The 24,118-nt window shown below is 44.6% G+C and overlaps 2 protein-coding genes across 4 annotated transcripts; one reads left to right on the plus strand and one right to left on the minus strand.

Moving 5' to 3' along the window:
* The first annotated feature begins 1,743 nt into the window (after positions 1 to 1,743).
* LOC112264743 (BCL2/adenovirus E1B 19 kDa protein-interacting protein 2) lies at positions 1,744 to 22,242 on the plus strand. Of its 3 annotated transcripts, none has more exons than XM_024441535.2 (10): positions 1,744 to 1,918; positions 2,441 to 2,568; positions 2,716 to 2,789; positions 2,914 to 3,126; positions 3,452 to 3,658; positions 3,860 to 3,962; positions 4,068 to 4,199; positions 20,581 to 20,667; positions 20,914 to 21,012; positions 21,551 to 22,242. In XM_024441535.2, the coding sequence occupies exons 2-10, from the start codon at positions 2,507 to 2,509 to the stop codon at positions 21,573 to 21,575; spliced, it is 1,002 nt and encodes a 333-aa protein (XP_024297303.1). In that variant the 5' UTR covers positions 1,744 to 1,918; positions 2,441 to 2,506; the 3' UTR covers positions 21,576 to 22,242. The 3 variants fall into 3 exon arrangements, with proteins under 3 accessions (XP_024297303.1, XP_024297302.1, XP_024297300.1); XM_024441534.2 differs by having other exon boundaries at positions 1,745 to 1,918; positions 2,376 to 2,568; positions 2,887 to 3,126; XM_024441532.2 differs by having other exon boundaries at positions 1,745 to 1,918; positions 2,887 to 3,126.
* On the minus strand, positions 2,147 to 5,957 carry LOC112264744 (guanine nucleotide-binding protein G(s) subunit alpha-like). Its single transcript, XM_042295551.1, has one exon. It carries the CDS (start codon positions 5,375 to 5,377, stop codon positions 4,553 to 4,555), a length of 825 nt encoding a protein of 274 aa, XP_042151485.1. The 5' UTR covers positions 5,378 to 5,957; the 3' UTR covers positions 2,147 to 4,552.
* Positions 22,243 to 24,118: the final 1,876 nt, after the last annotated feature.

A 24,118-nucleotide genomic window follows, 5' to 3' on the forward strand; every position in this document is an offset into this window, starting at 1 on the left:
GTTAAAAGTCTGAATTTAAAATGGATTAAATTGAGATTTCTTGTCACTGGCCTACACACAATACCCCATAATGTCAAGTGGAATTATGTTTAAAAAAAATATATATATTTTTTTTTTTACAAATGTACTTTAAATTGAAAGAGGAAATTAGTATAAGTATTCAACCTCTTTGTTATGGCAAGCCTAAATAGGTTCAGGAGCAAACATTTTCTTAGCAAGTCACATAATAAGTTGCATTGAATAGTGTTTAGCATGATGTCTACCTCATCTCTGTACCCCATACATACAATTATCTGTAAGGTCCCCCAATCGAGCAGGGAATTTCAAACACAGATTCAACCACAAAGACCAGAGTTTTTCCAATGACTCACAAAGAAGGGCACCTATTGGTAGACACTGAACATGCCTTTATGCATGGTGCAGTAATTAATTACACTTTGGATGGTGTATCAATACACCCAGTCACTACAAAAATACAGGCGTCCTTCCTAACTCCATTGTCGGAGAGGAAGGAAACCGCTCAGGAGTTTCACCATGAGGACAACCGCTCAGGATAAAAAGAAAAGGAATAGAGCTAAGCACAGGCAAAATCCTAGAGGAAAACCTGGTTCAGTCTGCTTTCTACCAGACACTGGAAGATGAATTCACCTTAAACACAAGGCCAAATCTACACTGGAGTTGCTTACGAAGAAAACATTGTATGTTCCTGAGTGGCTGAGTTACAGTTTTGACTTAAATCTACTTGAACATCTATGGCAAGACCTGAAAATGGTTGTCTAGCAATGATCAACAACCAATTTGACAGAGCTTGAAGAATTTTTTAATAACGGGCAAATGTTGTACAATCCAGGTGTGGAAAGCTATTAAAGACTTACACAGAAAGACTCACAGCTGTAATCGCTGCCAAAGGTGCCTCTACAACGTGTTGACTCAGGGGTGTGAATACTTATTTTCAATACATTTGCAAAAATGTCTAAAAACATGTTTTCACTTTGCCATTATGGGGTATTGTGTGTAGATGGGTGAGAAACCAAATCAATGTAATCCATTTTGAATTCAGGCTGTAACACTACAAAATGTTGAATAAGTCAAGGGGTATGAATACTTTCTGAAGGCACTATATCACACATTGCAGATGGAAAGCAAAGATCTAAGCTATCAAACGGGCTTTGTCAACTCCAAAGGTCAACCCCTATGTTTATCAGTATATGAATGCTTGGCAATTTCTCTTGTTTCTAAACATATTTAAGATACATAGGCAGTTTGTGGTGACTGAATGAGGAAATGTTGAAGAGGGATGTGATTACTATGAAAAATGTAACTACTCAAAATTACAAGATAAGTACTCATGGTGCAATGCTGAGCCAGCAAATAATGTGTAGATAGCCAAGGAAGTACCAGGTGCACAAAACATACTTGGGTACAAAATCTCAGAGGTCAATGTTCTATGGCCCTTTCAAATCTACAGTAGGCCATACATTTGAGATTCAGAATAGGTATTAGGATGTCTGTATGTGTTTTATAGTATAAATAACCATTTTTAAAAAATGTATCACAAGTTTCAGTGCTGATTCTTTTGTTTGATTCTCTGTGATGTCATACAGCCCAATAGCCTACACTGCATGAATTCTGAACAAGCATTGCATGTACGTGCATGTTTTCACCCTAAAGCGGAGCTTGTGCAGTTAATTCCCGTTGCCTCGGTTACCGGGATGGGCTTGCACTGGCAATAAATACACCACACCTTGACTCTCAGGTGTGGCAATTGTGTCAGTGCAATCTGAGGCTTCGTCATGAGATCAGCGAAACCATAACGTTTACCTCTTTCACTCAAAGGTTACTCATTGTACAGTTGCTGTACTTTTAACAAAGGCATTGAAAAGTTTTGTCGGCCTGTCAACCAAACACCACCAACAAGGTAACGTTACACGTTTGTTGCTTTGTATTGTGTCTGTGCACATGCGTTCCTGTCTCAAGTTTTGTTTACCACGTATTCACATGAATCTTACCAAGACAAACTTGGTGGTATTGGTGCAATTGAATGTGTTCACACTGGTGTAAGGGTCTTACATTCTACAAGTGATTCTACCTTTTCATTATGACACAAGCTTTGAAAAAGAAAGTACAACATGGTGACAGACAGTGGTTGTTGACAAGCCTTGGCTTATATAGCGCACTACTTTTATTGCACTCAATACAAATGAACACTGTGCACAGGAACAAATCCCTCAGTATACGATCATTTGGCAGAACTGATCCGACACGAACCTGTAGGTGCTACAGTATTTATTTGTTTACTTGTTACCCTATGTCCATGACATTCATCATCATTTTCTTTTTTACACTCTTTATTCTCCTCAAATAAACATATGAAGTCACAGCTAAAGTTGCTCCTGAGTTGTAATAGCGGTTTGGACTTTTCATTTCTCCGGGCCAAAAGGTCTGCTGTTACTCTTGACAACATCCAATCAGGAAACTTGGCACTGAGAACCTGCACAGCAACAACATGGAACCAAGAGAGGAAGAACAAGAAATGGAGAAGCAGGAGGAGGACATTTACATTCCCAGGTCAGAGGTTATGGTCATCAGACTGAATTGTTCTTGTTATATTATCAACATACCAAATATCCAAACAAGTGTTTTTTCACAATGAAACACCTATATCTAATAAGAATTCCATAGAAATGTAATTGTTGACCTCTCTAAACATTGTAGGTCACCTCCCAGGAATGCTCATGGCACAGATGCAGTCTCGGGGAACCCCACATTAGCTGCCGATGACAGGCCAGGTAACACTTCAATTCAAAATGGCAATGTTGTAACATCACAGTCACTGTTATAAAGCTCCATATAAATGCAAATCATGAGGATTAAATGTCATGGTAGCCCCGCCCAGCAGTCTGGCTCTGACAGGGCCCCGACCCAGGAAGAAGCGTCTGGTGGCTCCCGCCCTAAGTCTGACGCTGGATCGCAGTGACTCGGCGGTGTCCGACGACTATGCCACAGCTGCCCTCTCTCCCTCCCCTGATGACGACGATCTGGGGCTGGACATCGACTTGGATGCCATGGAAACGCCCTCGGACAGCGAGTCCCTCCATTTTCCAGTGCACGACATGGATTTGGAGGGTGAGAACTGGGTGCAGTGGACAGGACAGTCTAACAGCCTTTATCTTTGGTCCGTTTCTTCACTCACAGGTCCAAGATCAGCCAATGAACTTATTGAACAACTTTCACTTTGATTATATTGTTCCCATGGGATAGGCACAAATAGGCTATTTTGGGCAATTCATAATATATAGCTATTCCCTTTATATATGCTTTGCATTAGGTGATCTTGACGCCATAGATATAATATATTATAGACAGTACACAACCACTCTCCATCTATGCATTTTGTTATCTACAGTACGGTATGGGAAATTGACCATTGAAACATTATTCCCATTCACAGATGACCTGCTTCGTCTGGGAGTGGCATCCCGTTTCCATAAGGCCCGTGGGTCAGTACCAGAGCAGATGGGAGTGGGCTCTCTTGACCAAGACCAAGTGGACAGCCAGGGCACTAGGTGGCGCCGGTTCCGCACAGGAGATCCGCTTCAGGAGAGTCTGGTCAACATGAGTGTACTGGAACCTTTCCTTCGAGTCTTGTCACATGGGGGTGAGTCCAGAACCCCAGCACTCACTTAATCTGTCGCACTTACCTAACCGACATTATGCAAGAATGTGAGTTTCCTCAGGCTCATGGAATTCGGATAATGTGACCGTTTGTTGTGTGATCAACTCAGATGACAGAACGAGCATCTTCACTTATTTTTTGCATGTTCATTTTTGCCTCATCCAAATGTTGTTTTCCTTCCAGGTTACTATGGAGAAGGGTCTAATGACATCATTGTGTTCTCTTCCTGCTATCTCCCTGAAAACAACATGGAGAACTACCAGCATGTCATGGACAACCTGTTCAGGTCTGAGAGCTAATTGATGAGAAGCCACAGTCTTAGTAAAACACTATCTGAATTGGCCACTTTTCAGGTCGACATTCCTAACCACAGCACCACTAAACATTGCAGGTACGTTGTGGGAACGTTGGACCTGATGGTTGCGGAGAACTACGTCATTGTGTACCTGTGTGCCATGGCCCAGCGTGACAAGCTCCCCACCATTGGCTGGCTCAGAGAGTGTTACACCACCGTTGACAGAAGGTTAGTTCTGTTTACTCAAAATGGCTTTGGTTTGCGGTCCTATTTCAGAAAACTATATGCCACAGTGAGTAACAAAACAGTACAAAAATATTTTAACTCAAAAGTATCTCATGTCAGCGGAGTCTACAAGTCGTAGGCCATGTTCCAGGGCGAATAAATTGCAGTCATCAACATTGCAGACAGAGTGCTATATTATATGATGTGGTTAGTGGATATGTTCAACACCTATTCTATTCAGGCATTGTGAGATCTGGCAACTGCAATGTAGTTGGCCTGCCAAAGTCAAATCTCAAGTTATTTTATTTTATGCCAAGGTAATTAAGTCTCAAGTAATCAAATCATTGAAATTTGTCTCAGTCGGTGAAAAATAAGTGTCTCAGTGTCGAAAATCTACCAAGCTGGCTATCTGTCAAGACACGGAAGAAGAGCCGGATGTTTTCCGTGTCAACTGCACAGGTGAAAACCAGATGACAGTCCCTTTCGTCTAGTTGGCCTGCTGTACTGATCTTCAGAAACTCCTCATGTATGAAGTGCTTTGCCCTGGTGACACGAAGGTCCTCCCCTGGTACTGGTGTTGAAAATTCCGGCATAGTGTAGTGTGCAAATTCTGGGAAATACTCTTCCATTTTTGATTTTCCCTCCAAAATCTTCTCTGCTAGTAGGTCCTGTTTGTTCAGTAAGACCCAGACAGGAAGGGTCCTTAGCCACCTGTTGTTCCAGATGATCTTGAAGAGGTTCAGGGCCTCCTGCAGCCCGTTGGTCTGGCTGTCCTCCTGAATCACCATGTCATAGCTGCTGCTGTCCACCACAAAAATAACATCCCACACGTCAGCAAAACACCGCATCCACTTTCTGCTTTCGTACCTCTGACCTCTAACATTAGATACATGAAAATGGATACCATCCATCTCGAAAAATGTCTCGGACATCCCTGAAGCATTTTTACTGTTGTTTTGTATGTAATGCATTGTCTCCTGTGCAGTGGGTTCCACATGTAAACAGCGCATCTGATTTACTATCGTGCGTTGCCCAGATTCATCAGCTCCTAACAGCAGCACCTGGCGCGGGCAAGTCATTTGGTTATTATGCTTGTCTTCTTGCAGCTGTTTATTAATCCTTTTGTTTGATTCTTTACGTGCCTTCTCAATACGTTGGTCTTTACTGCACAGGCAACCCATATTAATTCAATAATACTAGATTCCTAGGCTTGCCTAAGAAAAAAATACAGAAATTAAGAATAATCCTCCCATAAAATGTCACTTGGGGGGGTCTGACACTGAAAGCATCCTCTGCCACTCTCAGAAGGTTGATTTCTAGAACGTTTTCACTGTGAATCTGCAATGAAGTCCTCAAGTGTAGTGTAAATGTAAACATTCAGCAGTAAGTCTAAATGCAGGCAATGAGTTTTCGAATCGAGATTCCCACGATGTCGTACTGTGGAGCCACACTGAACTTTAGCGGTATTTTCTAGAACCGACCGATTTTCACGAGTAGCCCAGAATTCAAAACTTTGCAGTTCTGTCAAAGCGCAGCCATGGCTATATGCTCTTCCCTTCACCACACCACAACGATAGTAAAGCAAGTGGAAGAAAGATCATTAAAAAGTAAACTTCTGAAACAATATTTACACAATTCCACTAAAATGGGCGCATGCGATCATTACACGAAGCTCCTCCCTGATTCGAAAGTCTTGCTGTAGCAGCATTGCGCAAATTGTAGATTTATATCCTTTATTTCCCAACCTTGTAATTTCCCCTACGCAGCATCTGGTGAAATATGACTCTGCTTGTGGACACGTGTTGTTTGTGTTAGGAGTTTGTGTAGAAGCAGAATTATTGTGTTGAATATGAATAGACCCAGGGTGTGGTGCTTAATTAATGTCCATCTTGCTCTGATAAGATCTGGCTGTACACAAATGAGGGCAAACACTCCACCTAAAACCTGTTGATTTGTAGTATTCTATGGTCCATTTTATTTAACTAGGCAAGTCAGTTAAGAACAAATTCTTATTTTACAATGATGGCCTTCCCCTGCCAAACCCCCCACTAACTCTGAGGTCATTAAAGAGCCCATGGCACTTATCATAAGAGTAGGGGTGTTAACCCCGGTATCCTGGCTAAATTCCCAATCTGGCCCTCAAACCATCACGGTCACCTAATAATCCCCAGTTTACGATTGGCTCATTCATCCCCCTCCTCTGCCCTGTAACTATTCCCCATGTTGTTGCTGTAAATGAGAACGTGTTCTCAGTCAACTTACCTGGTGTAAAAAAAATAATAATAATAAAAACAGACCATGCTGGGCAATTGTGCACCACCCTATTATGGGACTCCTGATCACAGCCGGTTGTGATACAGCCTGGGATTGAACCAGGGTCTATAGTGAAGCCTCTAGCACTGAGATGCAGGGCTTAGACTGCTGCGCCACTTGGGACCCTTCCTGTGTGGGTCTTACTGAACAAACAGGACCTCATAGCAGAGGTTTTGGCAGGAACATTAAAAATATACAACAACTGTGGCATTGGAGGACCTTCATGTCACCAGGGCAAAGTGCTTCAACATCATTATATAACATCATGTTTTATTTTATTCAGCTAGGCAATTTGTTTTTATTAATGATATAGTAGCGTCCCTACTCAAAGTCAAGTCAGCCCAGTTGCTAATTAGTCTGGTTAACGCCTAATTCTTGAAGTCCTCCTGACTTCAGAGTCGGGAATGGCTCTTTGATGTTGTTGGCACAATGCGTTGATAATGGAGGGGGCTGTGCTTTTACTGGTTGGCCCCCCTCTGTGTCTTTCTCACTCAAACACCCACAGGCACAGCCACATACAGCCCCCTTCCATTACAATGTTTGGATTTTCAAATCTAAACAACGAGAACTCTCAACCCCTGAGAAAAAATGGTAATAAAAAAAAAAGAAGAGTGAAATCCATTGCACAATTTCAGAGCGAATATTGCATTAACAAATGGCCTCCTATCCAGGCCAGTGTGGTCACAGCTCTCCCTGTGCTGTGAGTCACACGGCCAGGTTAGTAGTTGATAGCCTGATCCACCATCCACCACTGTTGCGCTCTCGTGTAGTGAAACAGAATTGAAGCTACCAAGACGAGTCTCAAGCCATCACATTTGTGACTGATCCTGATCTAACTCAAGTCTGCACTTCATTAGGTAATTACTATGTAACTATTTAACTACAGTACCAGTCAAAAGTTTGGACACACCTACTCATTCAAGGGCTTTTCTTTATATTTTTACATTGTAGAATAATAGTGAAGACATCAAAACTATGAAATAGCACATATGGAATCATGTACTAACCAAAAAAGTGTTAAACAAATATTTGATATTTGATATTCTTCAAAGAAGCCACCCTTTGCCTTGATGACAGCTTTGCACACTCTTGGCATTCTCTCAACCAGCTTCATGAGGAATGCTTTTCCATCAGCCTTGAAGGAGTTCCCACATATGCTGAGCGCTTGTTGGCTGATTTTTCTTCCCTCTGCGGTCCAAATAGCCCTTACACAGCCTGGAGGTGTGTTTTGGGTCATTGTCCTGTTGAAAAACAAATGATAGTCCCACTAAGCGCAAACCAGATGGGATGGTGAATTGCTACAGAATGCTGTGGTAGCCATGCTGGTTAAGTGTGCTTTGAATTCAAAATAAATCACAGACCGTGTCACCAGCAAAGCACCCCCACACCATCACACCTCCTCCTCAATGCTTCACTGTGGGAACAACACATGCTGAGATAATCCGTTAACCTACTCTGCATCACACAAAGACACAGCGGTTGGAACCAAAAAATTTGGAGTCATCAGACCAAAGGACAGATTTCCACTGGTCTAATACCCATTGCTCATGTTTCTTGGCCCAAACAAGTCTCTTTTTCTTATTGGCGATTCATGCAGTCTCCTCTGAACAGTTGATGTTGAGATGTCTGTTACTTGAACTATGTGAAGCATTTATTTGGGCTGCAATTTCTGAGGTTGTTAACTCTAATGAATTTATCGTCTGCAGCAGAGGTAACTCTGGGTCTTCTTTTCCTGTGGTGGTCCTCACGAGAGCCAGTTTCATCATAGCACTTGATGGTTTTGGTGACTGCACAATTTTAAAAGTTCTTGAAATGTTCCGAATTGACTGACCTTCATGTCTTAAAGTAAAGATGGACGGTCGTTTTTCTTTGCTGTTCTTGCCATAATATGGATTTGGTCTTTTACCAAATAGGGCTACCTTATGTATACCTACAGTGCCTTGCGAAAGTATTCGGCCCCCTTGAACTTTGCGACCTTTTGCCACATTTCAGGCTTCAAACATGAAGATATAAAACAGTATTTTTTTGTGAAGAATCAACAACAAGTGGGACACAATCATGAAGTGGAATGACATTTATTGGATATTTCAAACTTTTTTAACAAATCAAAAACTGAAAAATTGGGCGTGCAAAATTATTCAGCCCCCTTAAGTTAATACTTTGTAGCGCCACCTTTTGCTGCAATTACAGCTGTAAGTCGCTTGGGGTATGTCTCTATCAGTTTTGCACATCAAGAGACTGACATTTTTCCCATTCCTCCTTGCAAAACAGCTCGAGCTCAGTGAGGTTGGATGGAGAGCATTTGTGAACAGCAGTTTTCAGTTCTTTCCACAGATTCTCGATTGGATTCAGGTCTGGACTTTGACTTGGCCATTCTAACAGCTGGATGTTTATTTTTGAACCATTCCATTGTAGATTTTGCTTTATGTTTTGGATCATTGTCTTGTTGGAAGACAAATCTCCGTCCCACTCTCAGGTCTTTTGCAGACTCCATCAGGTTTTCTTCCAGAATGGTCCTGTATTTGGCTCCATCCATCTTCCCATCAATTTTAACCATCTTCCCTGTCCCTGCTGAAGAAAAGCAGGCCCAAACCATGATGCTGCCACCACCATGTTTGACAGTGGGGATGGTGTGTTCATGGTGATGAGCTGTGTTGCTTTTATGCCAAACATAACGTTTTGCATTGTTGCCAAAAAGTTCAATTTTGGTTTCATCTGACCAGAGCACCTTCTTCCACATGTTTGGTGTGTCTCCCAGGTGGCTCGTGGCAAACTTTAAATGACACTTTTTATGGATATCTTTAAGAAATGGCTTTCTTCTTGCCACTCTTCCATAAAGGCCAGATTTGTGCAATATACGACTGATTGTTGTCCTATGGACAGAGTCTCCCACCTCAGCTGTAGATCTCTGCAGTTCATCCAGAGTGATCATGGGCCTCTTGGCTGCATCTCTGATCAGTCTTCTCCTTGTATGAGCTGAAAGTTTAGAGGGACGGCCAGGTCTTGGTAGATTTGCAGTGGTCTGATACTCCTTCCATTTCAATATTATCGCTTGCACAGTGCTCCTTGGGATGTTTAAAGCTTGGGAAATCTTTTTTGTATCCAAATCCGGCTTTAAACTTCTTCACGACAGTATCTCGGACCTGCCTGGTGTGTTCCTTGTTCTTCATGATGCTCTCTGCGCTTTTAACGGACCTCTGAGACTATCACAGTGCAGGTGCATTTATACGGAGACTTGATTACACACAGGTGGATTGTATTTATCATCATTAGTCATTTAGGTCAACATTGGATCATTCAGAGATCCTCACTGAACTTCTGGAGAGAGTTTGCTGCACTGAAAGTAAAGGGGCTGAATAATTTTGCACGCCCAATTTTTCAGTTTTTGATTTGTTAAAAAAGTTTGAAATATCCAATAAATGTCGTTCCACTTCATGATTGAAATGATTGACAAAAAATACAGTTTTATATCTTTATGTTTGAAGCCTGAAATGTGGCAAAAGGTCACAAAGTTCAAGGGGGCCGAATACTTTCGCAAGGCACTGTACCTTGTCACAACACAACTGATTGGCTGAAACGCATTAAGAAGGAAAAAAAATCCACAAATTAACATTTAACAAGGCACACCTGTTAATTGAAATGCATTCCAGGTGACTACCTCATGAAGCTGGTTGAGAGCATACCAAGAGTGTGCAAAGCTGTCATCAAGGCAAAGGGAGAGAATGGCACCGGAGGGGATGGCTGCCGTTTTACGGTCTCCTAATCAACTGTGCTATTGTGTATAACGTGTGCACTGGGAGTCGGGAAGCAAGTTCAGGGAGTGAATAATTGAATGAATGAATGAAACATAATACAAAACAAGAAACACGAACAACGCACAGACAGGAAACTGAAACAGAAACAATGACCCCTGGGGAAGGAACCAAAGGGAGTGACAAATATAGGGCAGATAATCAAAGAGGTGATGGAGTCCAGGTGAGTGTCATTATGCACAGATGTGCGTAATGATGGTGACAGGTGTGCGCTATTATGAGCAGCCTGGTGACATAGAGGCCGGAGAGGGCGCACACATGACAGTACCCCCTCCCGACGCACGGCTCCAGCCGTAGGACGCCGACCAAAATGGCGATCCCGGGGATCAGGAGCGGACCGGTCACCTCTGCTATGGCACAGGAACCTGTCGATCCGGCTGAGGCGCGGGAGCATGACGATCAAGAGCGTCGGAGAGAGAACATACGTGACAGTACCCCCTCCCCGGCGTGTGGCTGCAGCTGCAGGACACCAACCACAGGGACGATCCCAGGGATCAGGAGCAGACCGGTCACCTCCGCTGAGGTCCAGAACCTTGACGAACCGACTGAGGCGTGAGAGCCTGATGAGCCGGCTGAGACCTCCCCGGTTGCCTCTCTCGAGTCACGGGAACCTGTTCACCCAGCTGAGGCATGGGAACCTATCGAGCCAGCTGAGGCATGGGAGCCGATCAAACCTGCAGAGGCTTGGAAGCTTGTCGATCCTGCTGAGGTATGGAAACCCGTCGAGCCAGCTGAGGCAGGGTAACCTGTTGAACCCGCCGAGTCATGGGAATCCGACAAACCGGCTGAGGCCTCCCAGGTAGCTTCGGTTCTGACAGACAGACCCAACATCATCTCCAAAACAACAAAAAACACTCCCTGATGCTTCGCTTTGATGAGGCTTCATTCTATAACGTGTGCGCTAGGAGTTGGGATGCAAGTTCAGGGAGTGAATCATTTAATGAATGAACGAAACATAATACAAAACAAAAAACATGAACAACACACAGACAGGAAACAGGAAACAATGATGCCTGGGGAAGGAACCAAAGGGAGTGACATATATAGGGCAGATAATCAAGGAGGTGATGGAGTCCAGGTGAGTGTCATTATGTGCAGATGCGCTTAAAGATGGTGACAGGTGTGCGCCATAATGAACAGCCTGGTGACCTAGAGGCCGGAGAGGGAGCACACGTGACATTGTGTTAGTTTTTTTGCGTTCATAATGTTACAATACATAATGTTGCTGCTACCGTCTATTATGACCGAAAATAACTTCTAGACATCAGAACAGTGATTACTCACCTCGAACTGGACAAAAAAATGATTTAATGATTTAGACGGGAAGAATATACTGCTTTCTCAGGAATGGGCCCAAATCCCATCATTTGAATGAAGAAAAGACGGAGGAAAAGGGAGAGGAGGTCAGGCTGCCTTCTGAGAATTCGTAGGTGAGTGAGTAAACCCCCACTACCCTCCATTCTATTGGCCAACCTGCAATCATTGGAAAACAAAATGGATGTTATACAATCAAGAGTATCCTACCAACGGGACATTAAAAACTGTAATATCTAACTGTAATATCTTCAGCCATCACTGAGTGATGGCTAAACGACAACACGGATAATAAGGAGCTGATGGGATTTTCTATGCATGGGCAGGACAGAGAAGCTACGTCTGGTAAGACGAGGGCTGGGAGTGTGTGTCTATTTGTCAATAACAGCTGGTGCATGATGTCTAATATTAAAGAAGTCTTGAGATATTGCACGCCTTATGATAAGCTGTAGACCACACTATCTACCAAGAGAGTTCTCATCTGTTATAAGGGCACAAGGCGAGAACCAGATGCAGACACAATGGTATTGTGCAGGCAAACGGTCAAAACCAGTTCAGAGTCCAGTAGGTACCAAAGGGCAGGCAAGCTCGAGGTCAGGGCAGGCAGAATGGTCAGGCAGGCGGGAATGGAGTCCAGAAAACAGGCAAGGGTCAAAACCGGGAGGACTAGCAAAGAAGAGAAAAAGGAGTACGGGAAAAAACACGCAGGTTGACTTGACAAACATACAAGACAAACTGGCACAGAGAGACAGGAAACACAGGGATAAATAAGCGACACCTGGAGGGGGTGGAGACAATCGCAAGGACAGGTGAAACAGATCAGGGTGTGACATCTATATTATTCGTAGCCATCTATTTACCACCACAAACCGATGCTGGCACTAAGACCGCACTCAACCAGCTATATAAGGCCATAAGCAAACAAGAAAATGTGACTCCAACATCATCATTAAGTTTGCTGATGACACAACAGTGCTACCACAACAATGAGACAGCCTATAGGGAGGTGGTCAGAGACCTGGCAGTGTGGTGCCAGGAAAACAATCTATCCCTCAATGTGAGCAAGACAAAGGAGCTTATCGTGGACTATAGGAAAAGACGGGCCGAACAGGCCTCCATTAACATTGACAGGGCTGTAGTGAAGCGGGTCGAGAGTTTCAAGTTCCTTGGTGTCCACATCACCAACGAACTATCATGGTCCAAACACACCAAGACAGTTGTGAAGAGTGCACGACAACACCTTTACCCCCTCGAGACTGAAAAGATTTGGCATGGGTCCCCAGATCCTCAAAAAGTTCTACAGCTGCACCATCGAGAGCATTCTGACTGGTTGCATCACCGCCTGGTATGGCAACTGCTCGGCATATGACCGTAAGGCACTACAGAGGGTAGTACGTACGGCCCAGTACATCAATGGGGTCAAGCTTCCTGCCATCCAGGACCTATATACTAGGCGGTGTCAGAGGAAAGTACAAAAAATTGTAGAAGACTCTAGTCACCTAAGTCATAGACTGTTCTTTCTGCTCCACCCCCATCCCCCCCATTTGTTTTTACACTGCTGCTACTCACTGTTTATTATCTATGCATAGTCACTTTACCTCTACCTACATGTACAAATGACCTCAACTAACCTGTACCCCTGCACATTGACTCGGTACCGGTACACCCTTTATATCGCCTCATTATTGTTATTTTATTGTGTTACTTTTTATTATTTTTACCTTAGTTTATTTGGTAAATATTTTCTTAACTCTTTCTTGAACTGCATTGTTGGTTAAGGGATTGTAAGTAAGCATTTCACGGTAAGGTTGTAACCTGTTGTATTATTTTTTAACACTTTTCTGGTTACAACATAATTCCATATTTATTATTTCATAATTTTGATGTCTTCACTATTATTCTACAATGTATAAAATAGTACAAATGAAGAAAAACCATGGAATGACTAGTCGTGTCCACCACCGTTGCGCTCTCGTGTAGTGAAACAGAATAGAAGCTACCAAGACAAGTCTCAAGCCATCACGTTTGTGACTCGTCTTGATCTAATACAAGTCTGCACCTCATTAGGTAATTGCTATGTAATTACTATTTAACTATATCACAAAGTTATACCAGGAGGCTACTTTTATACCAGTACCAGTACATTTAATAATGAAATGACTTAAAACAGCAGACAGTAAAATAAAGTTAAACCTTCAGTAAATATTCCCAAATAATACCATGCGTACTTAAAAAAATAGTGTATGAGAGTTTGAATGTGCAGTGTAGCAACCATATGTACTTTCTGTACTTATACAGTATAGAAAGTAACCCACAGCAAGTAGCTGGCAATAATAGTGTCACATTGGGCCTTAGCAAGATTACGAGAGCCTGCTTTGGCACTCCTTCTTCAGCCAGAGGATGGCATCAAAACCAAAGTATAATTTTGAGTTTCCTCCTTACTTCCCGCACAGCCAACCTACAGTTCTCAGGCTAAGAGGTAGTAGATTCCAGGTTTTTTTTCCATTAGGCACAAAACGGAAGAAAATGAACTGAAACTAGAACGGACTACATGGACTTGTCCAATAAAAAACACTCGCATAGTCATTTTCCGTTGGAAAACGTTTTTAAAACGTTGTACATTGAGTGCCCTAATGGAAAGAGTCTTGTTTTTTTCAGGATGGTTACAACAGTGTCCAAAGGCCTGTGAACAGCTTGGCTACTAACATAATCCCTCATATTTCCAGAAAGCTTTGATGCTGTAAACCTTGAACAGGGTCTAATCCTAATAATTGAACTAAATGTTTGGATCCAGTAAAGGTCTCAAGTGAACTGCAGGAGGAAAAAAGCTGCTAAGACCATCACACTGACCTTTGTATGTCTCAACTTGATTTCCATTTATATTATTATATTTATTTATTATATTTATATTAGTATATCCTATTTCCCTTTATACAAATATGTGTAAGGAATTATCCAAGAAAAACCCTGCAGGGATTTCTAGAGGTTGCCTATAGTTCAGACACTCATTTTTTTGTGATATGGTTTAGGACCCTTTCTTTGAACATTTACATTTGAGTCATTTAGCAGATGCCTTTATTCAGAGGGACTTACAGTTACTGCATTCATCTTAAGATAGCTAGGTGGGACAACAACAACATATCAGGGGGAAGCTGGTTCCACCATTGGGGTGCCAGGACAGAGAAGAGCTTGGACTGGGCTGAGCGGGAGCTTCCCTCCCGTAGGGGTGAGAGGGCCAAAAGAGCAAAGATGGCAGAACGGAGAACTCGGGTTGGGGTTTAGGGTTTGAGCATAGCCTGAAGGTAGGGAAGGAAGGGCAGTTCCTCTTGCTGCTCCATAGACAAGTAACATGGTCTTGTAGTGAATGCAGGCTTCGAATGGAAGCCAGTGGAATGTGCAAAGGAGCGGGGCAACATGGGAGAATTTGGGAAAGTTTAACACGAGGCAGGCTGCAGCGTTCTAGATAAGTTGCAGGGGTTTGATGGCACAAGCGGGGAGCCCAACCAACAGCAAGTTGCAGTAGTCCAGACGGGAGATGGCAAGTGCCTAGATTAGGACCTGTGCAGCTTCCTGTGTGAGGAAGGGTCGTACTCTACAGATGTTGTAGAGCATGAACCTGCAGGACCGGGTCACTGCTTTGATGTTTGCAGAGAACGACTGGGTGTTGTCCAGGGTCCCACCAAGGTTCTTTGCACTCTGGGAGGGTCACACTGTGGAGTTGTCAGCTGTGATGGAGCGGGCAGGCCTTCACCTGGAGAAAGAGCAGCTCTGTCTTGTCGAGGTTGAGCTTGAGCTTGAGATGGTGGGCCGACCTCCAAGCTGAGGAGCGACCTTCCAAGTAGGATGCAATCCAAGAGTGTGCAGAGCCTGAAACACCCAGCCCTGAGAGGGCAGAGAGGAGGATATGATGGTTCATGACGTCGAAGGCAGCGGATAGATCTAGAAAGAGGAGAACAGAGGAGAGTCAGCTTTGGCAGTGCGGAGAGCCACCATGACACAGAGAAGAGCAGTCTCGGTTGAGTGACCCGTCTTGAAGCCTGACCGGTCAGGGTCAAGAACATCTTTCTGAGAGAGATAGCAAGAGAGTTGGTCTGAGACAGCGGGCTCAAGATGTGATGTGGTTGAGCGGGCAGGTTGTCGGGCGGCCGGACACTAGGCGCAGGCTGTCAAGGCGTAGGGTAGTTCTGTGTGAGTGGGACCAGTTGACTCATTAGCCTGAGTGAAGGAGGAGCATATACAGTATTGTCAACCTTCTTTTCAAAGTGGTTGACAAAGTCGTCCGCAGAGGGGGAGGAGGGAGGGGGTTGAGGATTAAGGAGGGAGGAGAAGGTGGAAAAGAGTTTCCTAGGGTTACAGGCAGAAGCTGAAATGTAGAGTGATAGAAAGTGGTTTTAGCAATGGATACAGGGGAAGAGCATGTAGAGAGGAGGGAGTGACAGGATAATAGGTCCTCCAGAAGTTTAGTTTTCCTCAATTTTTGCTCAGCTGCACACAGGCCTGTTCTGTAAGCTCGCAATGAGTCACTCAGCCACGGAGCAGGAGGGGAGGGCCGAGCCGGCCGGAGAAACGGGGACAGTTCGAGTTATAGGATGCGGAAAGGGAGGATAGTAGGGTCGAACAGGCAGAGTCAGGAGAGAAGACAGAGAACTATTTATCAAAGGGATAGAAGAGGAGATAGTAGTGGGAGAGAGAGAGAGCAAAGATTGCGATGGCGTATGACCATCTGGGTAGGGGATGAGTGGTGAGGATTGGATGGGTTTCCAGACAAGATTAAGTGTTTGTGGATGAAAAAGCTCTTTCAATAGTTCTACATTGAGCATGCTTTTCAGTCCAGGAGTAGGGCTCACCTGTGTCTGGAAAACCAGCATTATTCTTTGTGATGTTTGCTCCAATAGAGCTAGTGTTTTGACACCTGACTGTGTCTAGCCAACTTCCCCTCTCACTTCCTGTTGTCTGACTTGGCCCATGTACAGTATCAGGCAAAAGTTTGGACACCGACTCATTCCAGGGTTTTTCTTTATTTTGACTATTTTCTACATTGTAGAAAATGACTATTTAGACTATTTTCTACATCAAAACTATGAAATAACACATATGGAATCATTTAGTAACCCAAAGTGTTAAACAAATCAAAATATATTTATATTTGTTAAACAAATCAAAATATATTTATATTTGAGATTCTTCAAAGTAGCCAGGCTTTGCCTTGATGACAGCTTTGCACACTCTTGGCATTCTCTCAACCAACTTCATGAGGAATGCTTTTCCAACAGTCTTGAATGAGTTCCCACATATGCGAAGCACTTGTTGGCTGCTTTTCCTTCACTCTGCGGTCCAACTCATCCCAAATCATCTCAATTGGGTTGAGGTCGGGGAATTGTGGTGAACAGGTCTTCTGATGCAGAACTCCATCACTCTCCTTCTTGGTCAAATAGCCCTTACACAGCCTGAATGTGTGTTTGGTGTCATTGTCCTGTTGAAAAACAAATGATAGTCCCACTAAGCGCAAACCAGATGGGATGGCGTATCGCTTCAGAATGCTGTGCTAGCCATGCTGGTTAAGTGTGCCTTGAATTCAAAATAAATCACTGGCAGTATCACCAGCAAAGCACCATCACACCTCCTCCTCCATGCTTCATGGTGAGAACCACACATGCAGAGATCATCCGTTCACCTACTCTGCGTCTCACAAAGACACAGCGGTTGGAACCAAAATTCCCAATTTTGGACTCAACAGACCAAAGGACAGATTTCCACAGGTCTAATGTCCATTGCTCAAGTTTCTTGGCCCAAGCCAAGCAAGTCTCTTTTTATTGGGGTCCTTTAAAATAGTTGCAGCAATTCGACCATTAAGGCCTGATTCACGCAGTCTCCTCTGAACAGTTGATGTTGAGATGTGTCTGTTACTTGAACTCTGTGAATCATTTATCTGAGGTGCAGTTAACTCCATTGAACTTATCCTCTGCAGAAGAGGTAACTCCGGGTCTTCCTTTCCTGTGGCGGTCCTCATGAGAGCCAGTTTCATCATAGATTTGGATGGTTTTTGCGACTGCACTTGAAGAAACTTTAAAAGTTATTGAAATTTTCCAAATTGATTGACCTTGATGTCTTATAGTAATGATGGACTGTCGTTTATCTTTGCTTATTTAAGCTGTAATATGGACTTGGTCTTTTACCAAATATGGCTATCTTCTGTATCCAATGAAGCTGGTTGAGAATGCCAAGAGTGTGCAAAGCTGTCATCAAGGCATAGGGTGGCTAATTTTTAAGAATCTAAAGTATAACATATATTTGTATATGTTGAACACTTTTTTGGTTATGTAAGGGTTTTCCTGTGGTGAAGGAGAAGTGGACCAAAATGCAGGGTGGTGGTTATTCATGTTCTTTAATAAAGGAACTAGACATGAAATAACTAACAAAACAATAAATGTGCGAAAACCTAAACAGTCCAATCTGGTGCAAACACAGAGACAGGGACAATCACCCACAAACACACAGTGAAACCCAGGCTACCTAAGTATGATTCTCAATCAGAGACAACTAATGACACCTGCCTCTGATTGAGAACCATACTAGGCCGAAACATAGAAATACCCAAAACCTAGAAAAACAAACAGACTGCCCACCCAACTCACGGCCTGACCATACTAAATAAATACAAAACAAAGGAAATAAAGGTCAGAACGTGACAGTACCCCCCCCCCCCAAAGGTGCGGACTCCGGCCGCAAAACCTTGACCTATAGGGGAGGGTCTGGGTGGGCGTCTGTCCGCGGTGGCGGCTCTTGCGCGGGACGCGGACCCCACTTCACCATTGTCTTAGTCCGCCTCATTGTCCGCCTCCGTGGCTCTCTAACCATGGCAACCCCTCTCAATGACCCCACTGGACAGAGGGGCAGCTCGGGACAGAGGGGCAGCTCGGGAGAGAGGTGCAGCTGCTCGGGACAGAGGAGCAGCTGCTCTGGCGCCTCTGGGCTGAGGGGCTCTGGCGCCTCTGGGCTGAGGGGCGGCACTGACGGCCCCTGGCTGACTGGCGGCACCTGGCGGCACTGGCGGCCCCTGGCTGACTGGCGGCACTGGCGGCCCCTGGCTGACTGGCGGCACTGGCGGCCCCTGGCTGACTGGCGGCACTGGCAGACTGGCGGCACTGGCGGCCCCTGGCTGACTGGCGGCCCCTGGCAGACTGGCGGCCCCTGGCTGACGGGCGGCTCAGGCGGCGCCGGGCAGACGGGCGGCTCAGGCGGCGCCGGGCAGACGGGCGGCTCAGGCGGCGCCGGGCAGACGGGCGGCTCAGGCGGCGCCCGGGCAGACGGGCGGCCCAGGCGGCGCCGGGCAGACGGGCGGCCCAGGCGGCGCCCGGGCAGACGGGCGGCCCAGGCGGCGCCGGGCAGACGGGCGGCCCAGGCGGCACCGGGCAGACGGGCGGCCCAGGCGGCGCCGGGCAGACGGGCGGCTCAGGCGGCCCCGGGCAGACGGGCGGCTCAGGCGGCCCCGGGCAGACGGGCGGCGCCGGGCAGACGGGCGGCCCAGGCGGCGCCGGGCAGACGGGCGGCCCAGGCGGCGCCGGGCAGACGGGCGGCGCCGAACAGGCGGGAGACTCCGGCTGCGCTGGAGAGGAGGAAGGCTCCGGCATCGCTGGACAGGCGGGAGCACCTGTAGGGGTGAAACGGAGAGACAGCCTGGTGCGGGGGGCTGCCACCGGATAGACCGGACCGTGCAGGCGCACTGGAGCTCTTGCGCACCGAGCCTGCCCAACCTTACCCGGTTGAATGCTCCCGGTCACCCTGCCAGTGCGCGAGGTGGAATAGCCCGCACTGGGCTAAGCAGGCGAACCGGGGACACCGTGCGCAAGGCTGGTGCCATGTAAGCCGGCCCAAGGAGACACACTGGGGACCATATGCGTAGAGACGGCTTCATGGCACTTGGCTCTCGGGCTTCCTTGCCAGCCGTGTTCGCTTAGCCAACCTCATTCTCCTGTAACCTTCCGCGAACTGCTCCATCGAATCCCAGGCGGGCTCCGGCACTCTCGCTAGGTCGACCGCCCACCTGTCTATCTCCTCCCAAGGTATGTAGTCCAGATTCTGCTCCAATGTCCCGAAATCCTGACATCGCTGTTGCTGTTCCTGCTGCTGCTGTTCCTTCTCCTGCTGCTGCTTTTGCTGCAGCTGCTGTTTACCACGCTGCTTGGTCCTGTTAAGGTGGGTGATTCTGTAAGGGTTTTCCTGTGGTGAAGGAGAAGCGGACCAAAATGCAGCGTGGTGGTTATTCATGGTCTTTAATAAAGGAACTAGACATGAAATAACTAACAAAACAATAAATGTGCGAAAACCTAAACAGTCCTATCTGGTGCAAACACAGAGACAGGAACAATCACCCACAAACACACAGTGAAACCCAGGCTACCTAAGTATGATTCTCAATCAGAGACAACTAATGACACCTGCCTCTGATTGAGAACCATACTAGGCCGAAACATAGAAATACCCAAAACCTAGAAAAACAAACATAGACTGCCCACCCAACTCACGCCCTGACCATACTAAATAAATACAAAACAAAGGAAATAAAGGTCAGAACGTAACAGGTTACTATATGATTCACTATGTGTTATTTCATAGTTTTGATGTCTTCACTATTTTTCTACAATCTAGAAAATAGTCAAAATAAAGAAAAACCTTGGAATGAGTAACTGTGTCCAAACTTTTGACTGGTGAGTGAGGTAGACCCCTTACTTAACAGTTTGCGCCTGCCTGGGGAGTCACACAGACCGGGCCCCAAATAACCTTTTGGAGGCACTAAAGTAACCTTTGGTAGACATACATGTTTTATGGAAAGGTTTAATCATGGTGATGTGAGAGTGGTAGTGTAAATCTACAGAAGATATACTGACAGATTGAATGAACAACTGTTACCTTTACTCTTAAACTTGATTCTGTTTCTCTCATAGGTTGAGGAAGAATCTGAAAGGTCTGTACATTGTACACCCAACCTGGTACATTAAGGCCCTGATCACCATCATCAAGCCCTTCATCAGGTGAGGGCCACCATCCCCTGAGACACCAAGTCCAGTCGGTCAGGGTTGCTGTTGTTGTTGTTGAGTCATGTTACTCCATGAAGCAAAAGGGACATCTATAGAACAATGGCCTTAGCACTGATTGAGCAGCCGCCCTGATCTTGTAGCTGTAATAGTACAAATCTTAATTGTATATTTATTTTATTTACATGTTGGCTCTGTGTCGTCACACAAAACAAATGGCTTACGATCCCTTCCTCCTCACAGCTCCAAATTCAGTCGCAAGCTTCAGTTTATCAACAGCCTTCGGGAGCTGTCCCAGCACATCCCTATTGAGCGTGTGCAGATCCCCGACTGCGTCAGACAGTGAGTGACACCATCAGACTCTCTCATGCCACGTTCAAAACACTTGGGAACTCGGAAAACTCTGACTTCCGACCTCAGTGCGTTTAAGACAACTGTGAACTTGTAAAAATTTGTAAAAACGTTGCTCCAACTGGGAAAAATATTTTTGAGTGGTCAACTCAGAATTCCAAGTCGGGAACTAAGGTCTCTTTCTACAGCTCCTACTTTCCGACCTTAAGATCACTGACGTCATTATTTGACCTAGTTTTTTTCCCAGAGTTCCCAGTACTCTTGAAAGCACCATCACACATTCACAATAAGCTACATTAATGAACCCATAAATGGGAAAGCCCATCACCTCATATGTTTATTGTGTGACGAATATCTAGTTTTTCTTCATCACTCTTGGGCTACCATTGAGCAAATAAAAGTATTAATTTCAAACAGAAAGAAAACAAACAGTGAGATCCTTCTATTATGATGATTTGTGAACATGTATTGGCTGCGTTTATGTATTTATTGTTTTTCAGTCCGGTTCAATATATTTCCATTCACACAGGTTTGATGAGAATATGGACAGGTGATATGCTGAAAAGGTTGATCTGGACCACAGTGCAAAGGGACATGAAGACAAAACAGTGGACTAAAAAAAGGCTCAAATCTGTCAACCAATTACTTGACACAGAGGATGAACCTGGCTGCCCAATCTCACGTCAGTTGTCCTATGAGACAACTTTAACCAAAGCATCTACTGAAGGACCGCAAGAAGAAACACTGAGCTCCAAAGGTATCGAGACTGTAACCACGTTTCCATCCACAGTTTTTATGCAGTAAAATCATACCATATAAAAAATTTAAAAAACAACAGCTGATGGAAACAGGAAGTTTCGCTACGATGTTATAAATGCAGACAGATCATTTGTTCGTTCGACATGTCGGGATATTTTTGTGTCAGTAAAATGAATAATGTGAGAAATGGCAGTGGAAACGCCTTCATGCACAAATATAATAACCACCATATCGAAGGTAACTTGGAGTCCCGCGATGTAATGGGGCGTGGTTCTCTCGCTACAACTCAGGAAACCATGCAGATTATTAGGCTACAGATGAAGTGCTGGATTTTACAGGGTGGGTAAAGTGCAATGTGATCTTTATGCCCCTTTCCAATAAATATTGAGGGTCTTATTCTGGTGACTTGATGATCAGTGCTTGACTGCCATTTTTGACCAATAAAAATATTCTCACCTCTTATCCATAATAATCTCATCATGTAGACTTAAAGCCAATTTATGCTGGCTCTGCATATGTGATTCTTACAGAGGATGTGAAGCAATTGCAGAGCCTCTGAAGGCTTGTGGAGGCCAAACCGAACTCCGTACCGCATCGCCGTGAGCCTCCCAAAATTTGTGACAGTGCAGAGGGCTCCGTATAGCTCCGTATTGACATGATTGGTTGACAGTAGATGGGGGCGGGATGGGGTCCTGTATTAACACAAACATGTTGTGTTAGCTATAATCCAAGTGTATCATTTTAAAAGGTTAATTGATCATTAGAAAACCCGTTTGCAATTATGTTAGCACAGCTGAAAACTGTTGTTCTGATTAAAGAAGCAATGCAACTGTCCTTCTTTAAAGTAGTTGAGTATCTGGAGCATCAGCATTTGTGGGTTTGATTACAGGCTCAAAATGGCCAGAAACAAATAACTTTCTTCTGAAACTGGTCAGTCTATTCTTGTTCTGAGAAATGAAGGCTATTCCATATGAGAAATTGCCAAGAAACTGAAGATCTTGTACAATGCTGTGTACAACTCCCTTCACAGAACAGAGCAAACTGGCTCTAACCAGTAACCCCGGTGCACAACTGAGCAAGAGGACAAGTACATTAGAGTGTCTAGTTTGAGAAACCGACACCTCACAAGTCCTCAACTGGCAGCTTCATTAAATAGTACCCGCAAAACACCAGTCTCAACGTCAACAGTGAAGAGGCGACTCCGGGATGCTGGCCTTCTAGGCAGAGTTCCTCTGTCCAGTTTCTGTGTTCTTTTGCCCATCTTAATCTTTTATTTTTATTGGCCAGTCTGAGATATGCCTTTTTCTTTGCAACTCTGCCTAGGAGGCCAGCAACTCTGCCTAGAAGGCCAGCCTACCCTAACGCTCAGAGGATTCCGCATGGTCCTAAAGAACAACGTTTCCTTGTTTTGTATCACATTCCAATAATAAAACTGGGGGGGACAAAAATACAATTTCAGAATGTTCGGGGGACATGTCCCCACTGAAAGTTGCACCCCTGCTCATATGACATTATTGGATAATTCTTTGTGTTTGTTTTTTTTCTCTTCCATATCCAGATGACTGTTCATTTAGACCATGAAGTTCATTATTGTAATACACTATCTAAAATATATTTTATTGTAATGCTCTGTCAGTGCTGATAAGGGTGTGTGTTTAAATAACAGGTGATGATATCATTGACTGATGATGTCTTTATTGATTCATCCATTTGCAATAAAACGAAATTAACTAAGATAAAGGGTGTATCAGACAAATTGCCTACAAAGCTGGTGTATCAGGGATGAATAGATAACCCAGCTAGTACATCAAGTTCTGTGAACCTTCTTAAGTGGGAATTTCAGTACTTCAGCATAACCTTTCCTACAGGTTTCCTCGTGGTTCTATTTAAAGTCATGTTCTCAAATTGCTCAGGGAACGTTAAGAAACAACGTTCTTCCGTGGGAATTTCAGTATTTCAGCATAACTTTTTCTGCAGGTTTCCTCATGGTTTTATTTAAAGTCATGCTCTCAGAATATTAAGAAAACGTTCCATAAAAAACAACATGTTAGTATTGTTCAAAGAACTTTCTAAGAATATTACTTAAAAACATACACACTGAGTACACAAAACATTCCATGACATAGACTGACCAGGTGAACCCAGGTGACAGCTATGATTCCTTATTGATGTCACTCGTTAAATCCACTTCAATCAGCGTAGATGAAGGGGAGGAGACGGGTTAAAGAAGGATTTTTAACACTTGAGACAATTGCGACATGGATTGTGTATGTGTGCCATTCAGAGGGTGAATGGGCAAGATCAAATATTTTCGGGCCTTTGAACGGGGTATGGTAGT

The sequence above is a fragment of the Oncorhynchus tshawytscha genome, linkage group LG13 (genome assembly GCF_018296145.1).
Source record: "Oncorhynchus tshawytscha isolate Ot180627B linkage group LG13, Otsh_v2.0, whole genome shotgun sequence".
Lineage (NCBI taxonomy): Eukaryota > Metazoa > Chordata > Actinopteri > Salmoniformes > Salmonidae > Oncorhynchus > Oncorhynchus tshawytscha.